Here is a 27,836-nt window from a genome sequence, read left to right as displayed (position 1 = left end):
TCAGTTGTCCGCGTTTCTTTCGAACAGGGGTTTCTTGTGAGAGGTGGGCGCGGGTAACTTTGAAGGCTTCTTGAACGACATCGAACGATTCGCGTTTTCTTTGCCCTGTTGCTCTTGTCGTCGCTGGAAAGAATGATAGAAATAAAGTAAAACCTGCGTTGTTTTATAAATACATTTACCTAAATTAATATTGTAGTAACTGAATTAAAAAAAAATCAATGGTCTTATGACTTAGTTATAAATTTTAACCATTTCTTAGTTTTTATTACTTTTAACTAAGCTTTTATTACTTCTAGCCAGCGTAAGTTCTTTAAAGTATTAAAAAAAAATCTACTTGACATTGGCGAAATCATCTTTGCTCATTTGGAACTATTGAAAGCCATTAACCCTAAACAAGAAGTTTTTTAGGAATATAAAAAAACCGTTACATTTATATTTTAATAAACATCAGACATAAAGTTTTCGGAAATACGTAACTTAACGCACCACCGCTTTTATTATTGAGTACAAATAAGACACTTTTAAATTCATGTCATCATGGGCACGAAAATTAACATGTTTGAAAATATATGCACCTGTATCGTGACCATATCTTATAACTTAAATTGGTCGTTCCTATGGTAAGCAACTTAACGCTTGTGTTATAGTCAGCCTTTCCCAAAGTGGGTGATAACGCCCCACTTGTGGGCGCTGCAGGCCTAAAGGGGGTTAAGAGACCCAGAAAAAAATGGTGGTATTGTGTAGAGGCTTGGGGGGCGATTTATATGATCCTTCAGACTAGTTTTTATATTAGAATCAATTATGTTTGTTTTATTTTGAATAAAAGATACTCTGTCTCAATACTATAAAGTTGCGTTTCAATAATCATTCTCATTGGCAGGTGTAGCCCGTAAGAGTTAACTTGAGACATGAGCGCCGCTGTGTACCTACTGAGCTCAAGTCTCAAGTTAACTCTTGCAGGTTATAGTAAAAGTCTCGTTTAGAATTAATGTTTAATCTCCGCTAATATAGCTCGCAATAATTAATTAAATCTAAGTTTTAGTGGTTTTTAAGTTGGTGAAAAATGGGGGCACTATAAAATAATTTATTCTCAAAGTGGGCAGTAGTAGACAAATTAAATTTGGGAACCTCTGTGTGTGTAGGTAACAGCCGACTGTTATAGCTAAAAATATTTTTATAACAGCAACATAAAACGAAATAACTATAAAATATACTCACTCGTCTCAAATATATGTCTGTTTCAGATGTACATTTCACAATAGTGGGTTGGTTTCCACTGTCTGGGGGGGAGGGCGCCGCGAACACCACCGCCGAGTCCTCAGAGATGGAAGACTCGCTATCACTGCGCGTTTCACACTCATTCTCTATTAGGATGCAATCCTGGGAAATGTTTATTATGTTAGTAATGATACTTTGTTAACAATGGGGTGAAATATACTACAGAATGTCTTTATTTATAGTGTGAAGCTAGCTTATGACACGGTTATTAACATAATAATAACAACATTCAAATATGCGTCGTTAGATTACACGTTGTTACAGAATGCAATGCAGAATGAAGAAATAAAGGTCCAATGTTCGTTCCTCGTAGGTGATAGCGTGATAATATGTAGCCTATATGTTGACCCAACTTCTTAATAATATTCGTGCCGAATTTGAAGTAAATCCATGCAGTACTTTTTGAGTTTATCTCAGACATACATATAGACAAACAGACAAAAATTCTAAAAACTATATTTTGGTTTCGGTATCGATTGTAGATCACACCCCAACTATTCGTTTAAAAAAATATTCTATGTACAATTGACTCTCCTACCATTTTATTATATGTATAGATTTCTAGACTAGCACGTGATTGTGTGCACAAGATAACAAAGCAAAAGCAGAGAAACAACTATTACACTTGACCTTAAACAGTTTCTAGTCACAAACACAAAATTCTCCATAATCCTTATCCGTAAGCTACGATTCATCACCTTTACTTACTCAGTACGCATACAATTCAAACGACTCTTACTCGACATTCATCGCCTTCACTCACTCGGTACGCATATAATTCAAACGACTGTTACTCAACATTCATCGTTTACTCGCTCGGTACGCATATAATTCAAACGACTCTTACTCAACATTCATCGCCTCCACTCGCTCGGTACGCATATAATTCAAACGACTCTTACTCAACATTCATCGCCTTCACTCGCTCGGTACGCATATTATTGAAACGACTTAGTTACTCAACAAAATAAACAACTACCCCCCGAGTACGTACGTCGTCGTGGCTGGCGCGGCGGGCGGCCCGGAAGCGCGCCAGCAGGCGCTCGTGCGGCGAGGTAGCGGCCAGCGCGCGCGGGTAGCGGTAGTCGGCGCGCGCCGGCGTGCCGCCTGGGGGGGGGACTTGTTTAGTACACACTTTTTGGGGGCGGCGGAAGGGGGGGGGGGGGGGGTCTTGTGTATTAGCTATGTTCTGGGGGAGGGAGGAAAACTTGTGTATTAGCTGTGTTCTGGTATCTTTTTTTTTATATCACTAGGTCGGCAAACAAGCGTACGGCTCACCGGATGGTAAGCGATTACCGTAGCTTATAGACGCCTGCAACACCAGAGGCATCGCAAGCGCGTTGCCGACCCAATCCCCAAAAGGAGCTCTGATCACCTTACTCACCAACAGGAACACAATACTGCTTTGAAAATAGTATTATTTAGCTGTGGTCTTCTGTAAGGTCGAGGTACTGTCCTGTACAGTCGGGCTGCTCCATATTTTGAGCAGGCAATTCCTGCTGTGCCCTACATCAGTTTCGCTCGCTTCAGCCTGTAACACCCCACTGCTGGCCATAGGCCTCTTTCCCCATGTAGGAGAACGACCGAAGCTTAATTCACTACGCTACTCCACTGCGGGTTGGATATATTCCCTAATATGAGTATTGATCACTGTCAGATGTACATGATAACAACCGGGACCGACGGCTTAAAGTGCTCTCCGAGGCAATATCCGCTCCGAGCGGGAATCGTACCAGCGACCGTCGATGTTTAGACGCCGCCGACACACACGCACCATTAGACAAGAGCGGTCGTCATATTTTGTTTTGATTTATACTAGCATTATAAAGAAAAACTATTTGCCTTATTTTTGGTTGTAACTGATAAAACAAACTAACTCCTTCACCAAAGTTAGATTTTAATGAAAGAAAATAGAACAGCTAATATCAACGTAATCAACACAGTAACAAACAAAAAGTAGTAGGAGAAAGGAGTTAGCTGGTAAATGCGTTTACAAGAGCGTTACGAAGAGTATGATCGGACGAGCCAAACAGAAGTTGAAGTTATGAGTTAGAGAAGATTAAGTGAAAGATAAGTTAGATGAAGCCAAAGAAGTTTTACTTCAGTCGTGTGGTCTAAAGCACACTTGTTTTTTTGGCTCTCAAAACTCACCGGTAGGATTATAAACTGTGTACTCTTGATTCAAACACCGTCTCTCCAACTCTTCAAGCCGAGCCACTTCATCTCTGACTCCACCGTAGAACTGTTCCATGTCCCGCTGTACGGATGTCAGGGTCTGTGTCTGGCTGTTGCGATGAGAGTGACTCGACGATGCCAAGGCCGATGTGATTGATGATAATGATGACAGTTCATCGATCGTTGACATTGTTGTTAGCTGAAAATTTATGCATTTTAATTAGTTTAGTTGCAGCATAGTTCTAGAATCATAATTCTGATTTCAAAATTGAAACATTTATCTTTATTTAAAAAAATTCCTACGAATTTAAAACCTGTAGAAAATACAAACGTTGGGTTTTTTATAATTTTCCTGGCATAACTACTGGGTTCCAGGTATAAGTATATATATTGTTCTACATACTTTTACCCACATGTTAAATAATTAAATGGTACTGTCCGGTGAACGACCGTACTTTTGCGCCAACTTGGCATTTTATATTATAATTAAATTTATTATTTTTTTTTGTATGTTAAGCAATAAGTTCAGTTCACATGTAACCTCGCAGCTGTGTGCACTCAGTAGCAATTTTATCATGTTTTAACTATCATTTATTTTATCAATAAACTTTTTTATATATCATTTCTTCTATCATTTAAAGTTGTGTGGAACACCGTACAGGTACATCAAAATGAGTACTGTGTCATTGCAAATATGATGACATAGGATTGCCTCCTTGTCTGGTTTGAATGGCAGTCTTAATTTTTCAGCCAATTTTTTAGCGATTATCTTTAACATACTCAACAAGATAATTATTTAATTTCTATCCATTAAGCAGATGGGTGAAGATCACGTCTAGTTCGTATTTTAGACTATAAAGAATCCATATTCAGACAGTTACAGTAATCTACTAATACATAGCACCAATGGTGTAATTAACAAGAATTTGTTTAACAACATATTAAAAAATAATAATATTGATTTAAATGTATTTTTAATAGATTAATATTTTTCAAAAATGATAACATGAAAAACCTTACATACTGGTCGGAGACAGACAAGCTTAAAGCACTATCTATAAATTAGGTCTCAGAAATTCACATTTTTTTATCCCTTCCCATTCTTATCACAGCTGGTCATATTTATGAGATCACCTCTACCTAGTGTGACCTCACATATCTTACGTTTCATTAGCTCGATTACCCCATTATACACATGAATGATGTCTAATGATAATAATAAAGCTGTCTTCAATATATACATTAAGTATAAAAAGGGTATTCTTTATACAATACAATAATACTCACATTAACTTCTCCGACAATGGTATCCAAGGTCCGCTGGCACGTCTGTGTTATCGACTCCACGAGTTTATTAGATTCTTCCAATAGTTTACTAAGTGACTGCTGGTTCTGTTCAATTATTCCTCTTGATTCATGCTGAAATTATAAAATTGTTTTATATTATACTGAATGAGCCGCTAAACCTGAGATGAATTTTACTTTTTCATGAGAATTTCATGAAACTTTGAGACTGGGATAGTCAACGGGCCTCAACCTTACAGAAGATCACAGATAAATAATACTCACTTTGAAGCAAAGTTGTGTTCCTGAGGTGAGTAAGGTGACCAGAGTTCCTGGGTGATATTTCAAATAAGGCTGATTTATAATTTTCTTTACCTGTACATGTGTCTTCGTCTGTTGTAGATTTTCAAGTAAATCCTTTTTAACGTCTTTGACTACATCCAGGGCACCGTCACTAAGACTATCTATTTTAGACGTCATATATGTGTGGTCTGAAACAATAAATTTTATATAAGTATATAGTTAAACATTAGGTATATTTTATATTAAAATCCATTTCTAGATGGCATGTTATACCATGATCTAAATATTTTAAGTAAGAATAAATAAATATAAATCTATACAAATAAATAATATTGGAGAATCTGTTTGTAGTATTAAAATAACAACTTTTTACTAAATGCATATGGATGTATGCACGGTACATATACCATAATATAATGTTTTACAATTTTTGTCTGTCCGTCTGTTTATTCCGGCTAATCTCTGAAATTGCTGGGTCGATTTTGACAGGACTTTTACTAGATAGCTGATGTAATAAGGAGTAACATAGGCTACTTTTAGTTTACAAATTTACTTATTTTATGACTGCGAACTGAATAATAATTTTTTTGTTAAATACCACGCGGATAAGTAAATATATTATTATTTAACATTTACACACGATCGTCTCTTCCTATGGTAAGCAACTTAATGCTTGTGTTATTGGTAACAGTTAGTCAGCTAACAGTCTATAACAGTCGTTATAGCTACAAAATTACTTAGACAAATCTCTACATATAAAAATTTCGTGTCACGATGTATGTTCCAGATATACTCCGAAACTCGTCAGCTAGTAATTATATAAATTACACCCAGAATCGAGACGGGAATTGAAACCACAACACCCTCGGTGTTGAAAGCAGGGCACTACGAACTACGCCAACGTATCCATAAATTATGTCACACAAACTACACGGTTTTCGACCCTTCCCCCATTCTTGGCACAGTTTGTCACATTTATGAGAAGCCCCCATCACCTAATGTGAAATAACATATTTTGCAATTTTTCACATCATTTTCGACGATATTTTTATGTTTTTATGTTGAAATGTGATGCCACACAATTTTGGACCTCTTGTCTTAACTATGTCACACTTCGTCGACTCCCACCCCCTCCCCCCTTAATGTAGGACGTAATTTATGAAGGTTCAACTAAAATTATAATTAGGAACCTTTATGTTATTACACTTCCAAGGGAATTGAATCACAGCTAATACTTAGTAGAGGAACTTATTATGTTCAGTTTAAAAAGTTTAATTTTGGTGTTATGAGTTTAATTGTTGAAAAGTTATAAATTAAAATATGTATAAAGTGAGAAGTTTTGTATAAAAAATTCATACCTTTCTCATAATCGTGCACAAAGTTCTTTAAATCATTTACACATATATCTAACTCCTTCTCATTTTCGACTAAATCTTCTCCGATCTTCTCCATCAACTCTTGATTAACTGCTAACATACTGTTTAGTTGATTTACATTATCAACTATCCGTTGTTCAAATACTGCTTTTTGATTTTTAATATCCTTTAACTTCTCTTTCATTCTACTTTCTAGGAATTTTCTTTCCGATGTTATTTGACGTTCTATGCGTTCTTCTAGAAGTTTCCTCTCTGTTTCTGCCCACTCTAGAAGACGGGATTCGTATTGTACTTTCTCATTTTCTATGTTTGTTACTTGTTCTGCTAAATATTTTTCTGTTTGATTTTTTTCGTCCATTATTGACTGCAACATTAAAAATTTAACGTTATTTTTAACGAATACGTGTCTTTTGTCTAATATGATTTTTTTGGAAATAGTACTTATGTAATGTAACATTCATCGTATATAATTTTATTGTTATGAGTAGAGATCGAATCCGAGTACTGCAGTCTGAGCAATTGCAACTACTGCCTTAAAATAACCATTTTGACTCATTAAGATAGAATTTTTTCTACGTGACATTGGCGAAACCATCTGTGCTCATTTGGCACTATTGAAAGCCATTTTAAGAAGAAGAAGAAGATAGATTTTTTTATAATCATTCAATTTCGTAGATGTTTTTTTGTAATCTTTCTTCTAGACAATGCTTCTAATAGTCAAGAATTAGGAAAAAGGATTTATAATATCGGTGCAGTAATTAAAATAATGTTTATTAATTACATCGCACCCTTAATAAAACAAAGATGTAACTCAAAAATCGCAATTTGTGGGAATTGGCGTTTGAAGTTTAGCACTTTTTCCGCATTGTGTTTGATTAAAAATTACCAATTATTTGTAATGCTATTAATGACTTTTACTATTGATATCAGTAGTTTAAAGTACAGAGATTAATAGAATAATAGAAAAACAACTGTATTAAAATCTATAATAGCTGTAAAATGGAGATGAAAAAAAAGTTCCGACTTAAATCTCTTTATGCCAAAAATTACTTAATATTTTAGGTAGTATTTCAAAAAAATTCTCTTTAGTATTAAAACATAACAAAAAGTTTTAAAAATAAATCACAATGTTTCGTTTTATAATTATTTAATTGTAATTATGACGTTGTATGTACTAATGCATCATTTTTTATAAAACGAAAACTGAAATTTATCACCTTTTTTTTAAATTAAACAAATTTTTATTAATCATCTGATATTTATATATCTCTTTATGGTTACAAATATTGTTTTTTAAACAAAACAAAAACTATACACTATTATAAGAATTAGGTACAATTAGTCTCTAGTAAATATCTCCTAAAATCACAAATAATTACTAACCACAAATAATCTAATATATAAAATTCTCGTGTCGCGGTGTTTGTAGTTAAACTCCTCCGAAACGGCTAGACCGATTCACACGAAATTTTGTGTGCATATCGGGTAGGTCTGAGAATCGAACAACATCTATTTTTCATAACCCTAAGTTAAAAGGGGGGGGGGGATTAAGGGGTTTAATAACATATATGGAAAAACAACGTTTGCGGGGTCAGCTAGTAAATAGTATAAAAATCAGCAGTCTCTTCTTTATATTTTTTTCTTATATTGTCTATCATCTTGTTTTTGCTCATTGTTTGAATTATCATATGATACACATAGATCACACTGACCTTTTTTTGGTTGGTTAAACCCTAAGTTAAATACCGTCGGAATCAATATTTTCTGCACATTTGAATCGTCTCGCCATAAGACTCGACGAATTCCAACCACCAGAGCAGGTTGGGTTGCGAAATGGCTACAACACCGTAGACCACATCCATACTGTTCGACAGATTATTCAAAAGACAGAGACATATAATCAGCCGCTGTGTATGGAATTTGTGGACTGCGAGAAAGCCTTCAACTGTGTCGAGACCTGGGCTGTCTTGGACTCTCTGCAGAGATGTCATATCGACTGGCGATATATCGTGGTACTGAGATGTATGTACGACGCAACGACGATGACCGTTCATGTCCAGGACCAGAGAACAAGACCTATTTCCCTCCGGCGTGGGGTAAGACAGCAAGATGTAATATCACCGAAACTGTTTACCACTGCGCTGGAGCTGCGCTGATCTTTAAGACCTTGAACAAGGCATCAATGTCAACGGTGAATACATCTCTCAACTTCATTTCGCCGACGATATCGTCATCTTTGCGGACACGTTAGATGAGTTAGGCCAAATGCTAGCCGGTCTAAACGATTCCCCCCGACGTGTCGTTCTCTGTATGAACTTGGACAAAACGAAAGTTATGTCTAACAACCAAGTCATACCGAGACAGGTATCGGTCGATGGTACCCTTCTCTAAGTTGTTCAGGATTATATTTACTTAGGCCATACTATCCAACTAGGCCGCAACAACTATGAGAAGGAGGCCGATAGGAGGATTCGGTGGGGCGCGGCGGCATTTGGCAGGCTTCGTCGAGTCTTTACTTCGAAGATTCCGCAATGCTTGAAGACAAAAGTCTTCGAGCAATACGTCCTGCCTGTGTTAACATACCGAGCCGAGACATGGACACTGACGAAGGGACTGGTCCACAAATATAAAGTCCCTCAACGTGCAATGGAACTGGCCATGCTTGGGGTTTCCCTCAAAGATAGGATTAGAAACGAGACTACCGCGAGAGAACGAAAGTAACCGATATAGCCCACAGAATTAGCAAGTTGAAGTGGCAGTGGGCTGGTCATCTGTGGCGCAGGACCGGTGGCTGTTGGAGCAGACGCGTCCTGGAGTAGAGATCGCGTCTTGGCAAACACAGTGTGTGACGTCCTCTGGCCCGTTGGACCGACGATCTACCTAAGATTGCCGGTGTAAGCTGGATGAGGATTGCGGAAGACCGGGATGTCTAGCGCGAAATTGGGGAGGCCTATGTCCAGCAGTGGACTGCAATAGGCTGAACTGACTGACAAATATTTGGTTTATTATTGCAGTCAGAGTCAGAAGAACTTTGATTTTCAAACATTAAATTTCTTCTGTTGACAAGCTTATTAAACAACGTATTAAAATCTACAGTGCATCGTCGTCACTCAGGTCGACGTCACTTAGATCTGTGTATTATACTGGAGAAATATTGTAACTGGCCACACTATTGTAATTTCGTCGCTCTCTCAGCTGAATTTGCTCATATTTTGCTCAGTATTTTGTGGTGAATTGGTGTAAGACGTCTTTTCTTCACAATCCGTTGTAACGTTTTGTGGGGCAGGGTTTTGGGTAGGCATTAAACTATTGGAGCTTGAAAAACTGGATGAAGATGAGCTAGATGAATCGGAACTAGATGAAGATGATCTTGAAGACGAACTAGAGGACTGTAAATGGCTAGTATTATTTAGGTGTCATTTTTCTCGTCAACTCATAAGTGACAGTAAAATATTGAGTCGGTGTCATCATTTTCATAAGCTCTGCAGTTACATTTTTGGGCTCTGGAGATATATGTATTTTGTTGATTTTCCTCTTCAACCTGCATAACTTCTTTAGTCTAAAATAACAATAATTCATAACACCGTAGTATATTTTAAGGATGAATAATAATCATAATTATTTAACGTCAAAATAGCGGCATTGTTGAATGACAATGATCTATTCAGTCGTTTTGCCATAAAAGAGTAACAATCATCCATCCATACGTCATCCTCATAAACTTTCACATTTATTACAGTAATCAGATGAAAAAAAAATTATAACTTATTACACTATTATTATATTACTTAAAAAGCCGACCGGTGGCGGGATAACCATCCAACTGCTGGCTTTGAAATACACAGGCCGAAGACGGGCAGCAGCGTCTTCGGTGCGACAAAGCCAGCCCTGTGGTCACCAACCCGCCTGCCCAGCGTGGTGACTATGAGCAAAACACATAAGTTCACGCTATTTTTGGCGAAAGCTTGTGGAGGCCTATATCCAGCAGTGGACTGTATAGGTTGTAATGATACACTATTATGTTATAACTTTTACGCTCGATACGCTGTAACTCTTCATTGTGGTATTCAGTTTCTGAATTTGGTATTAAACTTAAAAAAAAAATGTGAGCTCTAAGACGACACCATTTTCAAAACCTATACAAATAAGCACAACAGTTACAAGTTATTCTTAACTTTTACACGAAAAGGGAATTAATGTTGAAAGTTTTTACTTATCTTTCGTCATTCTAAATAATAAAAAGAAGTAAACAAAAGTGACTTTTATAAATAGCCTTATTTATTACAATAAAGTGATACTTAACCAATTACTCCAACAACTAAGGCATATATTTCAATATAAAACTGAAGTGTTAGGCGTTAACTTTGTAAAATTTGTCAATTTTTAAAACAAAACCGAAGTAAATCCAAATGTTACACATCATTATCAAATGCGTTTTCAGAGATAATGAAGTATAACAAAAATCATCTTTTTATTTTAAATCCCTTTTAATCTAATATTGAATTATTTGATGTTACTCAAAACGGCAGCACTTCAATCTCCGCTCACTGCCGGTGCATCTCTGAATCACGCCACTTTACAAGAACTGACTTGTCAGTTCCAGTTGATAGAAAAGAGAGCAACAGTCGCGTATCTCTCTGTATCTTATAGTTAAAACGCCGGAGTCGAAGTCTACCTATTCTTTACGCGACGAAGACGGGTTTTATTGTAAAATCTCCAAATCCACAAATTTTGAGTTACATCTTTGTTTTATTAAAGGTGCGACATACATAACAAAATTAGTAAAAATAAAAAAGTTGTGTATAAAATGTTTATACAATAAAATTATTCCGTATTTATTAGTCTTATTTACCACCCACCATCAATACCAGTCATGGGCGTACCCACAGTGGGGCAAGTTGGGCATTTGCTCCACTCCGATTCGAGGCTAATGCAAGAGTACAAATTAAATATTTCTAAATATTATTAACTTTCAATATTAAAATTATCAGTTACTTGTAGTCGAGTCGAGTGATTTTTGAACAAAGAAATTTTAGCTAAATTTGGCTAAAACCCCCTCAAATTCTACCCCAGCCTTTGCAAAATTCTGATTACGGTCATGATACCAATTATCAAACAATAATAATATAACAGATTATGACATTACAATTAAACGGATGAAATCAGTTTTTTCACCAAATTGATTACTATTTTACGAGATAATTCTTGTAATTAGTCTGAGAAGTAGTAACTTATACTCACAGTGAGTCGCTGCTGTATGTCGCGCGATAATCGCTCGCAGGTCGCGATGCGATCGTCGCGCTGTCGTTTTGTTGCAAGTCGCAGACGATTTACTGTATCAGAGACGCTTGATTCTATCTTCCCACTGGTCACGTGTAGAGACGTCAGGTTTGACATCGTTACTGCTTGCTGTTTAAATTTTATTAATATTAGCAAGTTTATTTCTATGTCATTGGCGTAATTAATAAGTGTTCGCAGTACCAAAATTTTTTATTGTCCTTTTGTATTCTTATGATTATTATTTATTATTAACAGTAGTACAGTCATTAGCATAATTATTATTCATAAGAAAATTTATGTTAAAACCTTTATCTTCATAAAGTTATAATAATACTAGCTGAACAAAGCAAACGTTTGCCATATATGTTATTAACCCCCTTAATGCCCCCCCCCCCTTATTACTCAGGGGGATGAAAAATAGATGTTGTTCGATTCTCAAATCTACCCTACTACAATATGTACACAAAATTTCATGAGAATCGGTCAAGCCGTTTCGGAGGAGTTTTACTACAAACACCGCAACACGAGAATTTTGTATAAAAGATAGATATTTTACGTTTGAGGTTGATAACTACATAGCTGATTCACAAATACGTATATATAAAAAAAAATTATACGACCCCCAATGTCATATTCAACAAAGTAAATGTTACAAAAGTAATATTTTACTTTATAATAATGTTAAGGGCCTATTTCACTAGTTTTAGGTAGTTTCAGATATAATTTATCACCCAAATAACTTATAATATTTATTTATTTATTTCCATTACCCAAACAGATAAGTTTACAGAGTTTTGCTCTAGAAACAAATAACACAAAAAAAAAAAAATGATCAATTTAGAAATAGAAATATACAATCTTATCCAAATACAATAATTGTAATTTACAATGTCAATAAAAATACAGTATAGTCAGTGGATTAAATGTAAAAATAATTCATTTTAAGGAATTTACATAAGAAATACACCACTAGGAAATATCTCATAAATATGGTGGAATTCGATGATAGAAAAGGATACCACTGAAAAAAGCCCCATTACAATACACGATTTAAAAAAAAAAAAAATTAAAGCTGTCATAAAAAGCGAAACTCACCCATTTCTTTATAAAATTCGTCATACTGCTACTAATATCATAATCACCGGTTTTCTGCAAACACGCCAGCACACACGTTGCCAATCTTTCTAGAATGTTCTGCAAGTTCCTAGATGTGATATCTAATGCTTGATCGAACTGGGAGCTGTGACTTTGAGCGGTCGATGTTATTTCACTTTGGATATTATTTTTTAATATAGTCATCTGAAAAGGAATGATAAATTATTATTTAATTACTAGCTGACCCAAACGTTGTTTTGCCATTTACGTTAATAACCCCGTAATCCCATCCCCTTATAACTTAGCGGTATGAAAAATAGATGTTGGCTGATTCTCAGATCTACCCGATATGCACAGAAAATTTCATAAAAATCGGTCCAGCCATTTCGGAGGAGTATGGTAACTAACACTGTGACACGAAAATTTTATATACAAGATAGAAGGAACACAATATTCAACATAATGACGACATTTAAAATACAAATTTAAAAACGATTTTATACTAATAACATCAAAAAACAATTATGTAAACAAAATAGTTGCATATAAGTTATAAAAAGTTAGATCATGATGATTGAATATTTAATATATAATTGTAATAAGGTATACATAATTTTGACTGAGTATAAAACAAATAAATACGCTAAAACAAACGTCTTTATCCCACTATTGTACTGTCAAAAAGGGACTGTTTCCAGACTTATACACTTTCAGTACCTGTCATTGGCAAAATCATTGGCGAAAAGCTGATGGAGCCATAATAGTCTTTAAAGAAGAAGAAGAAGAAGAAAACAAACGTCTTTTTTTCCAATTTAGGTCTATATAGTCTAGTACTCTAGTGTATATCTAAAATTAGTCATATAAACATGTACAACAGATGCATTGAAATTACCTTATTCATAGCATCCATGGCTTTTTGAACTAAGTCATCAAGTTTCTGTTTTGTTTGGTTCTGCATATCCGTGCTGTCTTGCGTGTATGTATCTGTAATGTTTAAAAGACAAATATTAATAAATGTAAGACTTGTATGAAGTTTGTTAATATATATATAACTAGGTCGGCAAACAAGCGTATGGCTCACTTGATGGTAGCGATTACCGTAGCTTATAGACGCCTGCAACACCAGAAGCATCGCAAGCGCGTTGCCGAACCTATCCCCAATCCCCCCAGGAGCTCTGGTCACCTTACTCATCAACAGGAACACAGTACAGCTTGCAAGCGGTATTGTTTAGTTATGGTCTTCTGTGAGGTCGAGGTACTCCATATTTTGAGAAAGAAATTTCCTGCTGTGCCCTCCCTTAATTAAAAGTTGTTCCTCTCACGCAAGTAATACTGCACTGATTGCTTTGATATTTGGTAGGTACGTAAGAACATCCACTGTTAGCGCAAAAGTTACTATTTATATGATAAAAAAAATTAAAAAATCAACACTAATGTTACTTATTAAAAAAAGCTACTTAATACTTACTAAATTATTTTTTTTTGATAAATTCAAATTACATAAAATCTCACCTAAAGCAGTTTGAATATCTCCGAGAGACTGCATGAGTGTTCCGACAAAGTTTTCCGTACCACCGGTGAGGTTATTGCGATGCTGTGAAGCTATCTCGCGGTAAGTTCGCGTTATCTCGAGATTCGTTGACTCTACACATCTGGAAATTTAAAATACTATTATGTTCTTACACGACTAGGCCAATACCGTAGCATACATACATCCGCTACATCAGGAGCATCGCAGGTGCGTTGCCAAATCCTTCCCCCAAACCCCCCCAGGGGCTCTGGTCACCTTACTCACCAAAGGGAACACATGACTGCTTGAAATATAGTAGTAGTACTCCTCCAGTCGGGTTGATCCAGATTTGAACAGGAAGGATATTTCATAATGTGCCCTACCTCAGTGCCTGAACTCTAAGCATATATGATTTTAGTTAAGTTTGTCTTGATGTCACCTCACGGAAGTTGCAGTTTTAAAATCAAGTGTATATGATAACAACCGGGGCCAACGGCTTAACGTGCTTTCCGAGGCACCGTGGGACCTACAAGGACAGACATCCAAACCGGAAAGAAATATACCCGGAAGAAGGATTCCATCCCGAGCGGGAAAAGAAACCGCAAACCGTCGTTGTTTTAGGCGACTACTAGCACCACTACACCAGAGCAACTTATGACTTATCAACTTACTTTCTCCTGTCGACAGTGTCCAGTAGCTTGGCAGCGTCAGTGGAAGCCATGTCGGCCACTTCTAACAGTTGTTGAGCTTGAGTCAACAGCTTGTTCTCTGTTTCCGATTGTTTGCTTACGAGGTACTTCTGCTCTTCGTAGTGTAGTTTTGTTGTGTTTAGGATCTGTAATCATTTTATTAAGAAGTCAAACGGTAAAATCGAACTCTAAAATGGTAAAATAAACGGTAAACGGTCTAAAATGGTAAAATTCTGCGTGACGTATTTTATGAAGTCCCCAAAGATATTTAGATAAATAAATACTTGTATTAGAACTTACATTAGTTGTATTAGCAAGCATATTCTCTGTATCACACAGCTTATTAACCGTCGCGTCTAATTTCTGCCTGTGTTCCTCTAGCGAACAATTCAATTCTTTGAAAATCGTCTCCATTTTTTCCTTCTCTTCCTCCATGGCTCTCTTCTTGAGGAGTAACTCTTGAATCTCCTTGCGCTGTTCCTCTTGTTTTAGAGTCATTTCAGCGAATGTTTCATTTGCCAAATATACACCTGGAATAAATATGGTCAGTTTATTTAAGTAAAATTTCTATAGGTGTGTAAACGCTTGACTTGTGGAGTAAGCTGGTGAATACGTGAAGAGAGCGTTACGAAAAGTGTGATCGGGCGAGGCGAACGCAGCAAGATGGGCACACATTTTAATTCTCTTTCTTTCACAGCCAGTTACATATCACACATCTAAGATACAGTGTGGTCTAAAGCACACTTGTTTCTTTAAAATACTAAATCTGATATCCTGTATTTTTACATGGAGATCGAGAATAACACGTGGATTATCTTATATCTTAGTATTCTTATACATAACCATATTTGAATACACTGATAACAATTTTTTTTTTTAATATTGTTGGATGGTTTGGTTTTTAGTACAAGCTAATGTTAGCAGTACAATGTGATCATTTTTATCATTTTAATCTAGTCATTAACTATACAATTCCAAAATTATAAACAAAATAAAAAAATCCTGTTAATTATGAATAAATTAGTAGGAGAAATGTACTGTTAGAAAAAAGAAACAATTAGCACGGCTCTTTGATAGACTTTAGCAAATATACTACTTCAAAAAATATCACTTTATGATTTTATCACTATATCTATACTTATACATTATTAAAAATAACTAATTAGTGTTACCATTCTTCTCTCTAGCCGCATGTAAATCCCTCTTGAGTCTATCGATTTCCTCCGCATAGTCCTTCAGGATCGCTTTCTTTGTCATCTTCTGGTTAACTTCTGGTTTGTTCTGTATATTCTTGGCTCGGTTTGCATATTCCAATGTACTCATAGTCTCCTCCAAGTCCTTGTGTCCCGGTGAAATAGTAGCAATGATAGATGTCTTCGTACGTCCACCGAGAGACTCTTGCAGGATTCTTGTCAGTTTTGATTCCCTGGAAAGAAATAATTATAAATGTTTTGCTCATTTAGATTGGACAAGTGTATGGTCTGAACTTATGTATTATTATTATATGTTATTTCACACATGGCGTTTAACCTTATATTTATACTTAAAATTGTGTGGAAGTTTCCGGTTTCCTAACTTTCCGGTTCTCCACATAGTCCTCATCCAGCCACCGCCGTAGTCCAATCTTAGGTAGATCGTTGGTCGAGCTTGTTTAAAGAGCTAGGCTAAAAAATATCATGCTCAAAGTTAGGTAAATACCGACTTACCTATATGGTATATGTGGATGACGTTCCACAAGTGCCGTAATGACTCTTCCAAGCGTTAACAATGATTGATTTATATTCACACATTCTCTTGCCCTTTCGCGTTTAGCGGGATTATCTGAACCCGCCTTACTAATATTTTCAGATCCAGCCAGATCAACAAGATTTAATTTCCCAATCTTAACTAATTCTTCACCTTCCGGACTGTTCTCTTTCATGTGGACCACGATCGTGAATACTGTGTGCGATCGGCTGAAATACAAATCGTCTGTAGTGATATGGCCTAATTGTAATAAAACTCACGATTCTTTTTGTAGGTTACTGTATCACGTAGTTAAGTGTATGTAAGAGATATGCTTAAGTTAGAACTTTCATCATCATCGCGTGATACATACAGGTTGGTGGCTAAACACGATAGTCTGTGTCTAATTTAGAGAACTTATATGCTATATTTTAACACATTATTTTTCGATTACGATACAGCCTGTAGTATAACACACTTGGGCATAGCAATCTTTCTCCATATAGCCTAATCCACCACACTGCTCCACTGATTAACTGATATATTCCTTATTATGAGTAACAATCAGGTGTATATTATAACCGAGAACGACAGCGTAACGTGCTCTACGAGGCACGATGGGGAGATCCATTAGGACACATATCCAAAATGTTTCCATTTAACCAATACAAATATCCATCCCGATCAGGAATCGAACTCGCAAATCGTTTGTGTATTGGGCGACCACCAGAAGTTTACAAATGGGTATGACCAAATCCAAAAATATTAAGATATCATGTTAAACAATAAAGGCCTATTTCACATGTCGCAGACACACACAAGTTATCAGATGCTTTATAATCGCTTCAGTTTCATGTTTAAATAAATTTTTCAAATCTACTGGCAAACAATAGTAATAAACTTACAAGATAACTTTGCCTTTATCGGGATATTTGCTGCAATATTAAAAATATTTATAGTAAATATAAATTAAAAAAAAAAAAGAAATTAATGTCTTCTTCTTTGGTGGTTCGATCCCTGCACATGACAAAAATTTGTATTGGATGTTTGCCGTGGTCCGGGTGTTCGTGCAGTCCTTGTGGGTCTCCCCACTATGCCTTGGATAGCATGTTAAGCCGTCGGTCCCGGTTATTATCATGTAACCTGATAGCGCTAGTTACTCATAGTAGGGAATTATCCGCCAACCTGCCGGCCTAGCATGCATACAACGAGATATCTCTTGACGAGAGAGAGAGATAATGTCTACATCGAGTATTTTCTCGATTACCCTAACATGCGCACTACGAGAGACAAAATTCTCTTCCGAAGACTTCGCCTTGTCGAGTAGAGAAACATTATCAACCATAATCACAACTGAATATCATTCTTATTTCTTATGTCGTAAAGTTGAATTTACAAGGTTATTGACCAATTTCAAACGAGTGACACATGTTTTATTTAACAATGTTCTCGGCCTTTTGGCTAAGATAAAAAGTGTATATCTAATTTAAAAAATCTAATATGGAAAATAAAACGGCGTAAGTAAATGAATTTAATTATATATGTAAAACAATATGCTCGTGTTGTGCTTTATATCTTGTCGCACATTAGATAATTGTAATTCTATCACGCATTGTTTTTTTTTTTTTTTTTTAATTTTTAAAATTTTTTGAATTTTTGATTTTTTTTTTTTTGATTATTGATTTTACTTTTATTCTATTTAATTTTATTTTTAGTTATTGATTTTTTTAATATAATTTTGTTTTGTTTTTTATTCTGAATGTTGTCTTGTCTTGTTGTACTAACCCAATATGGACTTATACTTTAGTCTGAAATAAAGTATTATTATTATTATTATTATTATTTAGAATAAGAAGCAACAGGGCGCAAATACGTTTTTTGTGTCATTATATGGCACACTTCACTCGACTTTTCGCATTTCCCGCTCTTCGTATACCGAAATTATATAATTATAATAGGGAAACGCCATGGTATACAAAAAATAGGCACCCGGTTTTATTTATTTTTTATTTATCGTCTTTCTCGTCGATAATATTGAAGACGAGAAGTTTCTCTTCCTAAAACGACAAAATTCGACAAAATTACGATGTCATGTTAGCTTCCGTAGAGATAAATATCACAGATCACTAAAATTTAATGATTATCTCTTCTTGACGTAACGAGAAGAGTATCGCGTGCACGCATGTTAGCTACTGTAGACATAGAGATAATACGAGAAAAGGGGTAGACAAAATTTTGTCGTGGCGCGCATGCTAGGCCTGCTGAGGTAGTATGAGTAACTGAGGTAGGGCACAGCAGGAATTTCCTGCTCAAAATATGGAGCAGCCCGACTGGGGTAGTACCTCGACCTTACAGAAGATCACAGCTAAATAATACTGTTTTCAAGCAGTATTGTGTTCCTGTTGGTGAGTAAGGTGACCAGAGCTCCTGGGGGATTGGAGATTGGGAATTGGGTCGGCAACGCGCTTGCGATCTTCTGGTGTTGCAGGCGTCTATAAGCTACGGTAATCTCTTACCATCAGGTGAGCCGTACGCTGGTTTGCCAACCTAGTGATATAAAAAAAACCTGCATTGGAGCAGCGTGGTGGATTAAGCTCTGATCCCTCTACATGGGGAAAGAGGCCCATTTCCAGCAGTGGACTATTACAGGTTGAAGCGATTGATTAATAATACTATTAATATGAATAAACATTTTATTACTTTTAATGAATTGTAAAAAAAAACGCCTAGGTAAGGGTTAATTGGGAAAATAATGAATACCAAAATTTATATCAATCAAAATAAGCTTGATTTTTATATAAGTGTTGTATGAATGTAGTCAATACAACATAATATTTAATAGTAAATAGCGCCACCTACCATATAAATTTTTAAATTGTTAATGTATAAATTACCAGTTTGAACAATTTAGTTTTTCTCAAAACCTCTTTGTTTTTTAATAAATTTTTATAATGTTAAATATGTTAGGTCTAAATATTTAGTCTGTATGTAGATTTTTTTTTAAATTATTCTTACCTAGATTGAGCATTCATTAGTGTTGATGCAACTCTTTTCCTCTCCTGTCCCTGAGCCATGATCTTGAACACCTCATTCTTGTTGTATACCTGTTATTAAAATAATAATATATTAAAACAAATGATTTTTTATTTTTTTTACTACTGTCGATATGTGAAATATTATCCAGGTCTACTATCTTTTGTGTTGGATGTCATGCTGTGTGGTTACGGCATTAAATAATATAGCCACCCCCACTCTTCTCCTGGGTGACGTAAGAGGCGACTAAGGGATAGCAAAGTTCCACCACCACCTTGAAACTTAAAAAGCCGACCGATGGCAGGATAACCATTCAACTGCTGGCTTTGAAATACACAGAACGAAGATGGCCAGCGTCTTCAGTACGACAAAGCCAGCCCTGTGGTCACCAACCCGCCTGCCCAGCGTGGTGACTATGGGCAAAACACAGCCTATGTCCAGCAGTAGACTGCGACAGGCTGAACTGAACTGATTGGAAAGTCAGTTTATGGGTAAAGGACAAGTTTGGTTCAACAAGTCTAGTAAAAATTTGGTAGAAACTATTACAGGTCACTCTGGAATAGTACAAGGATAATTTTTAATCTATAAAAATGTATCATTTCTCTTTGGATTGATTTTTAATAAAATAAAAGTCTAGGGGACAGACAATCTAATATATAAAAATGAGTCGCTGAATGTGTTGCTAAGCGCAAAACTCGAGAACGGTTGGACCGATTTCGCTAATTCTTTTTTTTAAATATTCCTTGAAGTACGAGGATGGTTCTTACGGAGAGAAAAATTCTAAAAAAAAAAAAAAAAATAGTAAAATTAAAGAATCGACTGTTAGGCGATACGAAGTTCGCCGGGTCAGCTAGTAGGCTATAAAATAAAACACCATGATGATAGAATTAGACATAAATACAGATAAAACTGATTATAAGAGTACTTTAATAATACCGTTGTTTATAGACAGTCGTAGGACCGCTTATCTTAATATACTATAATAAAAAAAGATTAAAGTAACAAGTAATAACAGCATCAACTCACAGTAATCTCTTCCAATCCATTCACAATATTAGCACCCTTTCTCGTGACATCCTCATAGATTCTAAGTTTGGAATTGTCCTCTGATGCTGAGAGTAAGTCAAATAATTCTTCATTGTAAAGTTCCAAGTAGGACACACGGACGGTGTACTCCGTATTTGATATACGTAGTTCATCAAATAGTTGACTGAGGGCACGGGGTATTATGCCAGCAAGAGGGTCCTGTAACAAAAATAAATAAAATTGTTATTTTACAATTTAGATTTAAAAAAAAAATTATTAAGGCTACTAATGATTCAAAATGTGGACTGGTGATGAGCATCAACAAGGAACTACACAGTACAAATTTTATTACATAAAATATTGCATTAAATATCAAATTTAAATTTAAACATATAAATAAGTATCGATGTCCTTACACTCTGCCAAGTGGTTTCATCGTTGGCAGCTTCACCGACCATCGTATGCGTTTTACCGGTACCAGTCTGACCGTAGGCAAACACGGTACAATTGTAACCAGCCAGTACTTCCTCAATCAAAGGGCTCACTACTTCTTGGTATACCTCCACCTGCAATTGAAAAATAAACAATTATTATAATCTATACTAATATTATAATGATGAAGAATTTGAGGACGCTGATCTCAGAACTTCTGGTTCAAACTAAAAAAAACTACTTTTTTTTGTGTTGAATAGTTCATTTAACAAGGAAGGCTATAGACCAGGGTTGTCAAAAATATGGCCCGCGAGTTGGATACGGCGGCCCTTGGACCCATATCTTTTAATTAAATAAAATGTGATAATAAATCAGTACCTTTTTTTTAATTGAATCTGGCCTGTCCACATTCTAAATTTAATATATGGCATCTGCAAAACTGAGTTTCACACCCCTGCTATAGACTATATATGATTCAAATTAATGCGGGTGAAACCCCCAGGCACAACTAGTAATTGTATAGGGCTATAATATATAAAGGTTAGCTCACATCATACTCATAGGTTTTATAACAAGTGAAACACAATTTAGGACCAGAAGACGTAACAAATATTGCATTACATTTCTTTTAAAACCATTTCTAAATCTTCAATTTTTCAATTAATCTTCGCAAAAACTTATTGACATTTATGGGCTTAGGATATGCAGATATCTGAACGAAACTGATCTGAGTGTCCATGAAACAAGTTTGTGATAAGTTTGTGATAAGTTTGTGATAAATTTTTCTTTTAAACTGTCAAACTCTCTTGCATCAAATATATACAATCTGTAAAACTTATAATGTTTACTAGTAATTGAGAAATAAACGCTAAAGGCCTGTTTTTCTTCCTACTAGTAAAACCAAGCAGTAAATGACAAACGACATAAGCCTTAAATTTCGACAGCTCCTGTAAAATATAAGATTATACAAACATATTACCTGTTTAGAATGGGGTGGGAATGCTCGGTCAAATGTGAATCTCTTTGTGTGCATGCTCTGCTGCGACTGACGGACGACCACTTCCCTGCCATTTATCACTTCTACCACACCGAGAGACTTGATATCACGCTCCCTTTGGTTCAGAGGCCTACAATTAAGGTACAGAAGAATTGATATATATTTATTTTAGGTAGTGTGTTTATTGTAAAAAATATATAGTCAGCCCTTGATCACAATATCTGCAAAGTTACAGAATGTATAAAATTATTTGTGCCTAACTGACACAGGTAAGTCACAACAAGACAAGATTTAATTTAATTATTTATGACATAACATTACATGTATAATTAGTAGGAAAAACTTGATTTATGATTTCTAAACATAAGTTACAATTTTCTAATATTTAGACTTGGTTTAGAAGTTAACATACTTATTCTGTAATCAATGTTTTTAGTCAAGTTTGTAATTAAAATATAATTTTATTATTAGGAAGGAAATGCTCCAAGTCCTTGATCAACAAAGAAGAATAACTGTTAATATGAGTCACCACCACTTTTATTATTTTTTTCAGTAAAAAGTATAACGATTAATAAAAGCAAATAGTTATTAGAAATTTGTCTTCGAAAATATATTTAATTTGAATTTTATCTAAGCTTGTATATTGAATTTAAAATGCTTGTAATATAAACATTAAATGAGAGATGTAATATTTTTTAATTATTTACAGAGGAGTTATGTAAATAATATTATACAGTTAAATTTTTAATTCAATATTATAATATTTAATATTCCTATAGCATTATAATGTACCTTAGCCTCACGAACACTTGGATGTTTTGATTTTTGTCCTTTCTGCATCCTTTTTCGGACGTCATCTTGATAAAACACACATATACAACACAAAATAGTAATATTCACTAAAATTATACAATATTTGCTTATAAATCACACAATTTCCCGTAAAAAATACTTAAATAACGCCTTAGCGATTTAAATTAATCAACAGATATTCGTTGGATGTTTGAGTAAGTCGTTATAAATTGTCGTTCAAACGAATTCAAATTTAGCTTTTAAAATGTGTTGCCAGGCGGAAAATATTTCAAAAATTGTTACGATCGGATATTAATACCGAACAACGTGACTTATGTATAGAAGTGAAAAAGACTGAAGTTATTATTTTATATTGGGCCGAATTATTTTAGTAAAATGTAGCAAAAGCTACATTTTACTAAAATAATTCGGCCAAAAAAATGCTACGTATGTATCTTTAATTTTTATTTACAATTTATTTTAGTCATTATGAATTTATTTTTAACGTTGTTTAAACATTGTAAAGCTTAAATAGGTACTGAGTACAAATATTTTTTTTTTAATATTTCTTCGAAATAATTTACCAAATTTTTTGGTGTTATTAGTAAAGGTGATATTACAAATAAATTAAACAAGATTGGTAATCTTTTACAATATACATTTAAAAATAAAATATTTTGAAAATGTCGTAGACTACAAAAGTTTATTATAATACAAGCTGTGCTCGCGACTTCGTCCGCGTGGAATTTAACAAAAAAGTTATTGTTCAGTTCGTAGGATTATAAAATAAATAAATTTCTAAAATAAAAGTAGCCTAAGTTACTCCTTACTACATCAGCCATTTGCCAGTGAAAGTCCCATCATAATCGGTCCAGCCATTTTAGAGATTAGCTGGAACAAACAGACAGACAAAAATTAAACAAAATGTTATATTGGTAGATGTACCGTGTATACATACATATGCATTTAGTAAAAAGCGGTTATTTTAATGTAACAAGCAGACACTCTAATTTTATTTATTTATATAGATAGATGTACATGTTTTCATAATTGATAGGTTTTCATAATGGTTTAATGGTACGTGTTTTCAAAGAAAGATTGTATTTTTAACTAGTCAGATTGTTCTATTTCTAAGTTATCAAAGTTGTCACTTAGCTAGGCAACTGGTAAAATGTATGTTTGCTTGTTTCTATGATACTCGACTATCATATATAAATAAATTAATTAATTCGTTCTTGACCTAGATATAATTAAATTTATGATATTATATACTATACATTTAAATATATTCTATCTTGTGTATTATATTCAATACTTATAGATATTTTGTACGTTTTCCTAGCTGCATTTTGCGGTTTCGTCCGCGTATAAATTGCGTAAAAAATTGCGTTGCTTGCAAACGAAAAATAAACGACTTCAATTACATGGACCAATAAAAAACAACGTAGATCGACTAAAAATAGTCGAGTAAATACGCCTTATTAGCGATAACTCAAAAAGTACATACTTGTCAAATCTCAATTTAATTTAAATTGTTCCAATTGACACCACCACCTTTCGATTAAAAATCATCGAAATCGGTCCTCCAAGTTAAAAGTTCTGAGGTAACATACATAAGCTGTGTGGATACGGCATCAAAGAATATAGCCACCCCCTCTTCCCGTGGGTGTCATAAGAGGCGACTAAGGGATAACATTATTTGGCGCAGGGTTACATAATTGATAAAGATGTGTGGACTTAGTGACGCTGTATTTTATGGAACATGTTACTAATTTTGTTTTTGTACTAAAACACAGTTTATATATTATTTTTCAAAAGAGTAACTGCGCAGTTTCTTGCCGATTCTTCTCTGCAAAATCTACATTCCGAAACGGTGTTAGAAAAATAATAATAATAATATACTTTATTGTACATCAAAATATAAACAAACAGTAGTAATTACAAAAAAAAAAAAATAGAACAAAGGCGATCTTATCGCTAAAGAGCGATTTCGTCCAGATAACCTTTGAGCACAGGACATGATAAAGTGGTGACGGATAGGAAGTTTTACTTTTACAAAAATAATAATTTATTTTTAAAGTTTTGATTTATAAAATTTGAATAAAGCTGTTTTTGATTTTGATTTTTGACGGACAGCAGCGTCTTCGGTTTGACAAAGCCAGCCCTGCCGTCACCAATCCCCCTGCTCAGCGTGTTGACTATGAGCAACACACATGAGTTCACGCCATTTTTGGCGCAAACTTGTGGAGGCCTATGTCCAGCAGTGGACTACAAAAGGCTGAAATAATGCTGATGAATGATGAACATACATAAGAAAATACAGTCGAATTGTGAACCTACCCTTTTTTTATGTCGGTTAAAAAGTAGCATGTGTTCTTCTGGATCTCCAATTATTCCAGTTATTTATGTGCCAAGTTCCATTACAGATAGTTCTGCAGTATTTTGGGTGAAGCAGTAAGAAATAGCCACCAATCCTCATAAGCCCTTACATTATTTTATAATATTAGTAAGTAATATGTAGGCATTAAGTACACAGGTACACTTCGTATCAAAGTAGCATATTTAGTCTAAACGAAATAAGCTACAAATTATATACAATTATATAAAAATGGTTGTCGTCTGACCTCTTAAATCATAAGGTGAAACCAGAATTTCTAAAAACTGTGGGTTGTACAATTATACAATTTTTGAAGTAAAACTTCTTTACGTATGCTTGATTTAGGGAGCAAGCTGATGAATGCGTGACGAGAGCGTTGCGAAAAGTGTGATTAGGTGAGGAGAACGGTGCAAGAGAGAGGTACGAGCACACATTTTCTTTTTCTCTTTGTCTCATAGCTACATTTTGTATATTTTCGTACAATAATTCGTATTTAAAGTAAGTCAATATTTTATTCTTAAATTTTTTATTTGTGACCTTTTCATTATTTAACCGTGAAAACAAATAGCGGCGAGAGATACATGATAATGGTTTTTACTCTTGCTAACTAAATTATTGTATAGGTTGTTCAGAAAGTGAATTCGTCATGTTATAATATACTAAGTAATGACTTATTTGATTGTCAAAAAAAAAAAAAATACGAGTCTGCTTTAGACCACACGACTGAAGTAAAACTTCTTTAGCTCCATCTAACTTATATATCCCTCTCAACTTCCGTTCGCCACACCCGATCATACTTTTCGTAACGCTCTTGTCACGCATTCACCAGCTAACTCCCCAAGTCAAGCGTGCGTAGAGAAGTTTTACTTCGATATAAAATTCCGTGTTGTTAAGAGATTAAAAATTTAAATTATGATTCAGAGAATGGTAAAAGAAAAAGAGGGTGTGTTAGATGTAGGTATTACGAGTAGCAATGAGTGATAAGCCGGCAGGTTATTTGGTTAAGGTATGGCCGGAAAGATTGCATGTTTTGATACTGGTTGTATTGTAACATTTGTAAATTACGTCAGATGAAAAAATTAAGTTACCATCTTTTTATTTGGGTGTTTATTTAATATTATTCTACACAAAAAAAAACAATTAAGTCTTTTTGCCAGCAATTACTTGGTTTCTTTTAAAATATTTTGTTATTAAAATAAGTTAAAAGGTAAAGGTAGCTATTATTAAATTTTTTTCAAAGTCAAGTGATTGGCTGAAAATATTTTTGTGCCAGTAAAAATTGCAAACGAAAAATATTTTGTCATATTATTGAAAGCACTCTACCTACTTTTTTATGTATTCTAAAATAAAAATATACGGGTAAACACTTACAAATTACTCGAATTTTATATAAATTATCAACGCAATTATATAATTCAATCAGATTTTTTTTTCAAGTTATCTAAAAAGGGCCGAATCTGTTACAACTCTATATGGGGCCGCTGTGCGTGTCGATCTACGAAATAGGCAGTGGAATTTACTCGTAAAATAAAATAAAACGTAATATATATAGCTTAGTATGGGAATATTTACCTTTAATATATTTTCTCAAATAAGTACTTAACTGAAAACATGGAGGGTTCTTTGAGAAACGAAAAAAAAAAACAAAAAAAAAAACAAAGGGAATATGGATACATAATATACAAACTGTAACTGTACTGTGTGGCTACGGTACTAAAGAATATAGCCACCCCCTCTCTGCCCGTGGGTGTCGTAAGAGGCGACTAAGGGGCAACACAGTTCCGCTACCATCTTGGAACTTAAAAAGCCGAACGATGGCGGGATAACCATCCTACTGCTGGCTTTGAAACACACAGGCCGAAGACGGGCAGCAGCGTCTTCGGTGCGACAAAGCCAGTACTGCGGTCACCAACCCGCCTACCCAGCGTGGTGACTATGGGAAAAACACATGAGTTCATGTTATTTTTGGCGTAAGCTTGTGGAGACCTATGCCCAGCAGTGGATTGTATAGGCTGTAATGATGAATATACAAAAAATCTGTTTTAATATATTCACTGAATTATTGAAAGAAGTTTTTTTTTATTACTACTAGGGTGGCAAACAAGCTTACGGCACACGTCCACCAGATGGTAAATGGTTATCGCAGCCTATAGACGCCTACAACACCAAAAGTATAGAATGAGCGTTACTGACCCTACCTCTGATCCTCCATGAGCTCTGACCACCTTACTCACGACAGGAACGTACCACTACTTGAGAGAAGAGTTATTAAGATACTTCCTATGTCTGGTTGCTCCAGATTTTAAGCAGAATACATAATTCCCGCTGTGCTTTACCTTAGTGAAATAATTAAATGCCTTAAACTTAACGGCTTCTAGGAAAATTACAAATCTATAACTTTATTCATATAGGCATCAAAACCACCATCATCTATTTGAATTGTTTGAATCTAGAATTAACATAT

General features: G+C 34.8%; 1 protein-coding gene across 1 annotated transcript; it reads right to left on the bottom strand.

Annotated features, from left to right (window-relative positions):
* On the bottom strand, positions 1-23,060 carry LOC123664210 (kinesin-like protein Klp61F). Its single transcript, XM_045598805.1, has 20 exons — positions 22,996-23,060; positions 22,186-22,333; positions 21,191-21,340; positions 20,775-20,993; positions 19,731-19,819; positions 16,697-16,945; positions 16,163-16,416; positions 15,291-15,520; positions 14,973-15,136; positions 14,304-14,443; positions 13,684-13,775; positions 12,792-12,995; positions 11,658-11,825; positions 6,399-6,780; positions 5,113-5,228; positions 4,741-4,872; positions 3,430-3,652; positions 2,273-2,385; positions 1,219-1,380; positions 1-123 (listed from the first exon to the last, which is right to left on the bottom strand). The coding sequence occupies exons 1-20, from the start codon at positions 23,058-23,060 to the stop codon at positions 1-3; spliced, it is 3,423 nt and encodes a 1,140-aa protein (XP_045454761.1).
* Between the last annotated feature and the right edge of the window lie 4,776 nt (positions 23,061-27,836).

This window comes from Melitaea cinxia, chromosome 21 (genome assembly GCF_905220565.1).
Source record: "Melitaea cinxia chromosome 21, ilMelCinx1.1, whole genome shotgun sequence".
NCBI classification, from domain to species: Eukaryota; Metazoa; Arthropoda; class Insecta; order Lepidoptera; family Nymphalidae; genus Melitaea; species Melitaea cinxia.
The sequence above is the reverse complement of the archived record's forward strand: the minus strand, read 5'-3'. Positions and strand labels throughout refer to the sequence as shown.

What these genes read in the sequence shown, in the direction of transcription:
- LOC123664210 (XM_045598805.1), bottom strand. Translation starts at nt 23,060, where the DNA reads ATGACGTCCGAAAAAGGATGCAGAAAGGACAAAAATCAAAACATCCAA. An exon ending in ATGAAACCACTTGGCAGAGT is followed by an intron (nt 20,994 to 21,190) that starts GTAAGGACATCG and finishes TTTTTGTTACAG; the next exon opens with GACCCTCTTGCTGGCATAAT. An exon ending in AGACGAAGACACATGTACAG is followed by an intron (nt 4,873 to 5,112) that starts GTAAAGAAAATT and finishes TTATAATTTCAG; the next exon opens with CATGAATCAAGAGGAATAAT.